This window comes from Citrus sinensis, chromosome 7, assembly GCF_022201045.2.
Source record: "Citrus sinensis cultivar Valencia sweet orange chromosome 7, DVS_A1.0, whole genome shotgun sequence".
NCBI classification, from domain to species: Eukaryota; Viridiplantae; Streptophyta; class Magnoliopsida; order Sapindales; family Rutaceae; genus Citrus; species Citrus sinensis.
Window position 1 is genome coordinate 3,419,542 of NC_068562.1, and position 8,242 is coordinate 3,427,783.

The following is an 8,242-nucleotide window of genomic DNA, read 5'->3' on the forward strand; positions in this document are numbered from 1 at the left end:
TGCTTCTCTTCGCTTCCCTTATCATTATTATTAGCCGAACGTAAAAGAGATTAACAGGCCCGAGAGTCTCTTTCCAATGCCTTTCAAGAATAGGGTCTAATCAAATAATATGTGGGTGTAAATAGCAAATCTCTAAAAGGCCTCGATACCAGCTTTGCTCCGGTCCATATAAAAAAAAAAGTTGTAATATTTGACTCCTCATTATATTTCACCATCTTCCACTAATCACTTTTATGTTAATATCTATTTTATTTTTATATAAAATAACTTAAAAGGGAAAATAACTTTTAAGTGCATTCACATAATAATTTTTAGTAATATCTAATTTACTTAATCTAATCTCTTAAGGCTCCGTTTGGTACAGCTTATTAAATAGAGCTTATAACAGTAGAGCTTATAGCAGTAAAGCTTATACCAATAGAGCTTTTGGACAAAAAGTCATTGGGTGTTTGATTGTCAATAAAAAAAGCACTTTTGAACCATTAAACTGTATGATATTTTTTATATTATATATTTTAGAAAAGCTCTATAGCCTCTACTCCCAAAAGCTCAAATTTTGGGCTTTTACTAGTAGAGGTAAATTAGCTTATTTAAGCTAAAAAACTCTATTAAAAAAATAACCAAACACCATAAAAAATTTTAAAAAGTGCTTATACGATTAAATAAACACTTATGACTCTTAAATAAGCCATACCAAACAAGCACTAAGTCTGATTTCTTTTAACTTCTTAAATTATTATCTCTTCTTAAATACTCTGTACTCTACTTTTGTAATCATAAAAGAAATTAATTTACAATACTCAATAGAAGATAATGAAAAAGTATCAAATCTTTTTTTGTAGTTATCGTAATGGTGGATAAAACCTTTAAAAAGAAAGAGAGGCATTATAGTGATTATGAAAGTTTTTTTTCCCTTTTCTAAAATAGGTTTTATAAATTTTATATAGTGGGTGCTTCTAAAAAATATAAAAATTATAATAAGGATAAATTTAAGATTCGGTGGGTTATGTTGAGAGATAAAGATTAGTTTAAAATTTTTAATAGGGTTAACTGAAAAATAGTGGCTGGTGAGATTTAACGAGAAGTCAAATATCAACACTCTTTCAAAAAAGGACAAAAAAAAAAAAAAAGAATTGGAACTATTATCATATCTTCAAAGGATTAGTGATATTTAACCTTCCAATCTATCTCAACAGCCCCCACGACTTAATTATCTCTATTTATTCTAAAACCGTCCTTATTCATTTTTTTTTTCCATAAACTCAACAGCTCCCAACTTCTAGTCACTGAAGCTTCAATTGCCAAAATGCTATTGATTTTCCCGTCATTTTATTTTTCAACATCCCCTTGAAACTAAATAAACATACATGTAACCAGTACATTGTAATTGAATAAAAACAAAGATGGACATGCATCCAAACAATGTGTAAATGATGATGGATTTCGTTTGAAAATCTTCAATAAATGTCTCGCCAATTCAAGTTCCTTATATGATTAAAATAGAAAATAAAAATTGGTGTTTAAAATTTAAATCAATTGAAGTGAACGCCATTTGCATTTTCGGGAAAAAAAAAATACCTTGAAAATATTGATAACCATGGAGGAAGCTTGCTAAGTTTTCGTATTGTTGGTGTTGGTGTTATCATTCGCAAGAGAGAAAATGAAGGAAAGTATGCTACTCTTCAATCTTTAGTGAAAATGAAGATGAAAGAAAGTGAGGGAGAATGAGAAAGAGGAAGGAGAAGAGAAAGGGTACATTTTAAAAATTCAAGTTGTTTTAATGGGTATTTTAGATATTTTAAATTAAAACAATAAATTGGGAGTTATTAAAATTAATTAAGGGATCAGATATCACTATTCCCTTCAAAATTCTCTTAAAACACTTTTTATATATTTATAACTTTAACCTTAAATAAAATTGCATTCAAGGTCATAATAGTATATCTAATCAAACTCACACGCTAAATAACTTCTTTTTTTTTTTTTTTTCTAAAAGCTCTTTTCACAAAGATGTGAAACCTCAGTAACCTTGTATTTGCTATTCGTATCAACCAAAATTTAGTAAATAAGAAGAGTAAATCTATATAAATAAAAATATATAGAAATAATTTTTTGCAAGTGCTTTTTTTTTTTAACAAATTTTTTTTTAATTTAAAGAAAAAAATTCCATGAATATGGGGTGTGAACAACTAAAAAAAAATTGAAAGATTGGGGTTGAATGTGGAATGATCTTAATTTGAGGTTAACCACCATGAAAAGAGGTGTTATTAAAAAATATGTATTATTTTTTAATAATTGAATGGGATAAATAAAGAAAAGGGATTTCACAATGTGTTTGGTCCACTTTAATTTCATTGTATTGAATTGGGTTAGATTGTAATGTATGGTATTAGGGTATGAAAATTTTAATGCAATTCCATGTTTATAGCAATATGGACCGCATTAGATATATTAATATTTTATATTATAAATTTTATTCTAAATTAATATTTATTTTGATTACATTAATTAAAAATTAAAGCACTTTGGTTGCAAGTTACCACATCATTTTGTCTTTTTTTGGGTGTTAAATTTCGTTGCTTTCCTTTTCATTTTCAATTTATTAGTAAGTATTGCTGTAATTTCATTGTCCTCTTTCATTCTTCCCTTCTACTCCACAATTGTCCCAATTTTCTCTATTTTCAAATCGTTAATCAACAAATTGAAATCAACAAGAGCTAACTTGATATCATTCATTGCTAAAAATAAAAGTTAGAACCACCAAAAACAAAAGAATAAAATAAAAATGCTCTGATGCATGATCATCATTGAACAGCAAATTTATGTTTTCACTCGATTTTTTTAGTACATGTGGCTAAATAGATTTATGCATCTATTTGTGTAATTTCCTCAGTTAGGTTTAAGATAATATATAAAAGAGAATTAATGAGCCTTTTAGGGGGTTGTCGATAGTTCAACTCCTTTTATAATGTTTAAAAGAATATCCTAATTGAAAAATGTTAATTGCGAGACCACAAATTGAGGTTAACGACTCCAATGTTTATTTTATATGCATAAACCGTTATCCATTTTGGGTAAACAAAATGATTAATAATATTTTAAGTATGAAAACCGACCAAACACACGAACCCAACAAATTGATGGGGATCTTTTATTACCTTGACAGGAATAAATACTGTCCTAAGTCTATGGTCTGTGGTATATTAAATTAAATATCTCATTTGTAAAATTTATTCATATAGTGGGGGCTGGCTTGCATATTGGAATCGAAACTTCCAGATCTATTTTCTGTTCCAATTATTTAACATAGCAAGGTCCCCATCCGTAATATAATTTCTTTGTGGCGGTGGTGGTTCCATGGAAAGATGTTGACAGATGAAACCTAAAATGGGGGTGTGATCTCTCTCTCATTGACATTAATTATTGCATCCGAACAAGATAGTTAGTAGCAACAAGTGCACAGATTTAATTACAACTACTAAAAACCAGCCGGCTTAATTAATTTTTTATGTGCAATGTCTAGTACATTTCACCATCGAGACGGAGACAAGACGCTAAGTCCTAGCTTCGCTCGTGCTCGTGCATTCATACTAACTGTGAATGGCTACTAATTAGTTAAAATTTGAAATTCCCCGCAGCATCCTTCACAATCTATCGTACGTTAACATCGCTGCAAGAAAGATACAAAACACTTCTTAATTAGTGGGTAATAAATGATCGAAACGAATGAATGAACAGCAAAGCTTTATTCCAAACAGGATTAACGGTAAGGGTTAGCTACCTTCTTAATTTCCAAAACTTTGCCGGGAGTCCATTCCTAGGTATAGGGAATGGCTCATACTTAACCCCTTCATTCGGCCCTATTATTTCCCACCTGCGTTATTCAGTGGCACAAACACATATAAGTAATATGTATAGGAAAGTTATTTATATCGGATTTATCATTTGGGATTAAAGTCTACGACGACGAATTTACAACAGTATGAATTTTAATAAAATTCATAATCCTAAACTAGAACACCACCATCTATATATATAAAATTAAATAATACACAGATCGACCAACAATAATTTAAGAAATAAATCTAATAATCTTCTCTACTTCACTCATGAACATCTACAAACCTGTACTCATTTACGAGATGATGAAGGAGGACAAGCATCTCTAGCTTGGCAAGTTCGCTTCCAGGACAAGCATGAACGCCATTGCCAAAAGGCATGAATGTATTGGGTTTGGGTCCGATCTCAAATCTTGATGGATTAAATTCACGAGGTTCAGAAAAGAAATCCGGATTGTGATGAACATTTCGAAACAGAGGAAGGACCTTCCATCCTTTGGGAATCAAATGTCCTGTCAACAAATTAAATCAAATAATTTGTTATATAAGGCCAATATATTATATTATATAATATTACATTTGTGAATTAACTGCCAATAATATAATTATAAGGATTTTGTTAAGTAACATGTATTATAACTTATAACAGTTTTTTGGTAAAAATAAGTAATAGAATAGTGGAATATATGAGCGAGTGAGTAAATTTTATTCAACTATAAGTTTCATTAAATATAATTTAAGGAGACACTTATTATAACAACAACAACAACAATAATAATAACACCTCAAACCACCTCAAAGCCAAAGTGATTAACTAAAAATTAATAATTCGCTCAAGTACCGTAACGTGAGACGGTTCGAGCGGGACGCAAAAGAAAATAGGATATACATTTTATTTGCATGGCATGGGGTGCGGTGGGGCCATCCAATGTATGAAGAAGGTTCGTCTCTTTGTGTTCTTTTATTTTCTATTAGTTAATCTTTAGTCAGTATTAAGGTCGAAAGGGTAGTAGAAAAACATGGCTAGTGGCTAATCTTTTTATGAGGGTGGCTTTCTTGGAAAGTGATTCAAATGATAGGGGCTGAAATCTGTTTTGAGTTTTCACTTAAATTCCGAACTACTGTTCTGCAAAGTTCACTGGTGTGGAGTGGTTGAGTTTGTGATATAATAATATATACATCCATTTATTCCACGTAACATCATCAATTGTACTTGAAGAAGAGATGAGTCCCCAGATACATATTGTTTCTTCTTTAATTTGGACGGGTGTGCTCGCGCGTCAAATAAGTGAAATGATTCCATGTCCTTGCATGGTGAAATTGCGTCACTTAAGATGAGTAAATTGATTAGTGGCATTTTCTTTTACTGCCCTTGACAGTCACAGACGCCATTAAAATTGTACTAATAAGTTACTGAAATTCTTATGTCAAGAAATAACAAATTAAAATGATTAACTATTGATTAGCTGGGTTCCATTGAAGAAATAATTTGATGTAACTTACGCACCTTTGTATTCAACATCCTCAACAGCTTCCCTGAAGGTGTAAGATACGACGCTAGCCATCCGCAAGCTCTCCATTATAACCTGAAGTCAAAGGACACGCTATGCCTGAATCCTAATTACTTTTATTTTATGGCAATCCCTAACATACATGTAATGTATGTTACTCCACTCACATGAACAGTGAGTGGATCCCACACAACTCACTGTTTATGTGAGTGGTTGTAACATACATTAAATGTATGTTAGAGGGATCCTTTACTTATTTTATTGGTAGTTCGTCCAAACAAATAAATATATATACCTTATTTGTTAAGGGCATATTTTTAGTTTGAGCCAATGTTAACCCTCGTTTTTCTCCATCATTTTGTTCATAAATTAACTTCTGCTCCGCCTGAAATACATAGCAAAATTAAGTTTAAATTAAACAAACAAAATTAGGTGTAGATCCAAACACTAACCCTAATAGCTCCCAGAAGGTTTCGATCATCGTGCATGTACTTGAGAATCCACGTTAAGAGACTGGCTGTAGTGCCATGAGCGGCGAACAAAACACCGATGATATTATCAACAATTTGATCATCAGTTAAGTGTTCACCATTTTCATCTTTGTAGTTCATCAGACTAGCCAAGAGATCTGTATCAGCCACACTCTTCTCCTTCCTCTCTTTAATTATCTCAGAGAGAGTTTGATCCAGCCTTCTCCTTGCCTTCAAGTCAATATTTAAATAATTAATTCTTAATTAAATAAACAATTTTGATGTCCCCCTTAATTATTACTATTATTATCGTTTACTAAAGTTATCTGGTTAATAGTGGATTAATATAATGCGCGCTAGCTTACCCTCAATGAGGTGGCGTACAAGGATCCTGGTAGGTATATTGGGAAAGAATTGTAACCTCTGTCCAACGTGCTGTAATTCTTCTTCAGTATCTCCTTGTATCCAGTGTCCAGGTGACCAAAGATGGACAGAACAGCTACATCAAACACGAACTGCCATTCCCGAGAGCCAATATTTAAGGAGCGTGACAACTAATCATTCGTAAACATATAATATTTTTCATTTTCGTTGCCACTTAAGCCAGTCACAATAACATTATATCTAATAATGGTTTCTATTCAACACATGGAAGTTAATTCAGTCTTCGCTAGCTTCTAAAGTGTTTATTAATTAGGGAACAAAAACTACGTCAAGCGTTCATAATATCGTTTCCTTCGCAAAGAGTGGGGAGAGCCTTCACTTATGCTCGTTTTTCTCTAGCTTTACTTTTGAGCCATTGTCCTTTGAGTAATGATATAGCCACAAACTCTTGTACAAACTTATTTTGTACAAACTGACGTGGCATGATAAGATTGGTTGAATTAAATATCACTTGACCCACATGATTTGTTTTTATTATTTTATATTTTCATTCAACCAATGAATTAATGCCACGTCAGTTTGTACAAAATAAGTTTGTACAAGAGTTTGTGGCTGTATCATTACTCTTGTCCTTTATGGTCTCTTAATAACTTTTACGTTTTTTACGCCGTCCATGCCCCTTTTTCCCGTAAAAATATAACTCACTTGTGCACAATTTGGGAAAAAAAATTAAAAAATAAATTATTAATTGAAATATTAGCTTGTAAGATTAAATTAATTATACATAGTACTTACTAAATTAGTGATGAGTAAAAAAGAAAGAATCACAAACCTTCTTCATCTCATGGAAAGTGTTAACTAGTCTGCCACCAGACCATGAGTCTAGGGTGGACATGGCAGTGGCTTCAATGCAAGAGACCGAGTTTCGGACCATACTGGGAGTCAGTGAAGATTGAACGAGCTTTCTCATGCGAGTATGGTAACCATCTTGGTGGAAGAAAAGTGCCCATGGGCCAATTAACCTTTCCTTACTACGAGGATAGGTTGGTTTGAATAAGTGTGCATGAGTAACTAACACATATCTGATGGCTTCAGAATTCACCAACATAACACATTTGTACCCAAGAATATGTGTCTTAAATATCTCTCCATACCTATATTAAATCACCAAACAGTAACGTCATTTGATCATCAAAACTATAATAATTAAATATTATGTGTATATTTATATGTGTGTGTGTGCGTTTGTGTGTATTAAGTAATGGCATAAAATTGACCTCTTTTGCCTTGTGCTAAAGAAATCATCTGGGTTTTGAGAGAACAATTTGGGAGTCTCTCCTATATAAGGCAAGCCCATTGAGCCTGGAGGCAGCTTTGGCTTTGGTAAAGACATTCTTTTAATTAGATTTCTCAATGAAGTAGCTGAGAGAATGATGAAGAAGAAAGAATAAAGAAGAAAGACATCCATACTCTTAAGCTCAGGGACACGCTCAAAAAGAGAAATCTTGTGTGATCTTACGAAAAATACTATAACGAGCTTATTACACTGCCAAATAGAGCTAGAGCTGTATACATTTATAGAGTGGGTAAGGCTAGCTAGAGATAGGGAGAGAGGGACGTGCATTGTGTTTATCTGTAGATAATAATGTAATCATGTGTCTCTGGTCTTGGCACGAGTGCTGTGCAGGACAATTATAGGTGCCGTGCGAACTTGGAATGATTCAAGTGCATCTGTTGAGACACTGCTGAATGTGCCCGCTGTATCCTGGTTTTTTGTGTTACGGCTTAATTGCGAGTCCGCTATTCTTTACCACAAAACTGATGCTTTGTATTTCTGTACGAAGAGCCTACTTTAGCCATATATATTAGAGACATTGCTCACTCTGTCTTAAATGTAAGTTGAAAATGATGATAAATTTATTTACTTTGAGAAATCCCCAACTCTTTATTGTTTCATGCATGTCTGGAGAATAATTTGGAAAATCATATATAAACTCAAATCTTTTTCAGGCACGCTCATGTCCAATTTTGGTGTTAA

General features: G+C 32.4%; 1 protein-coding gene across 1 annotated transcript; it reads right to left on the reverse strand.

Moving 5' to 3' along the window:
* Positions 1 to 3,394: 3,394 nt before the first annotated feature.
* On the reverse strand, positions 3,395 to 7,714 carry LOC102608755 (abscisic acid 8'-hydroxylase 4-like). The gene is made up of 9 exons (XM_052444059.1): positions 7,482 to 7,714; positions 7,037 to 7,358; positions 6,186 to 6,335; positions 5,803 to 6,051; positions 5,646 to 5,735; positions 5,347 to 5,425; positions 4,126 to 4,351; positions 3,782 to 3,874; positions 3,395 to 3,670 (listed from the first exon to the last, which is right to left on the reverse strand). The coding sequence occupies exons 1-9, from the start codon at positions 7,670 to 7,672 to the stop codon at positions 3,652 to 3,654; spliced, it is 1,419 nt and encodes a 472-aa protein (XP_052300019.1). The 5' UTR covers positions 7,673 to 7,714; the 3' UTR covers positions 3,395 to 3,651.
* Between the last annotated feature and the right edge of the window lie 528 nt (positions 7,715 to 8,242).

Coding starts and splice junctions, on each gene's coding strand:
- LOC102608755 (XM_052444059.1), bottom strand. CDS start 7,672: ATGGATGTCTTTCTTCTTTATTCTTTCTTCTTCATCATTCTCTCAGCT. Junction 7,359..7,481: donor TTTAGCACAAGGCAAAAGAG/GTCAATTTTATG, acceptor GATTTAATATAG/GTATGGAGAGATATTTAAGA. Junction 5,426..5,645: donor ATATGCCCTTAACAAATAAG/GTATATATATTT, acceptor CTTTGACTTCAG/GTTATAATGGAGAGCTTGCG.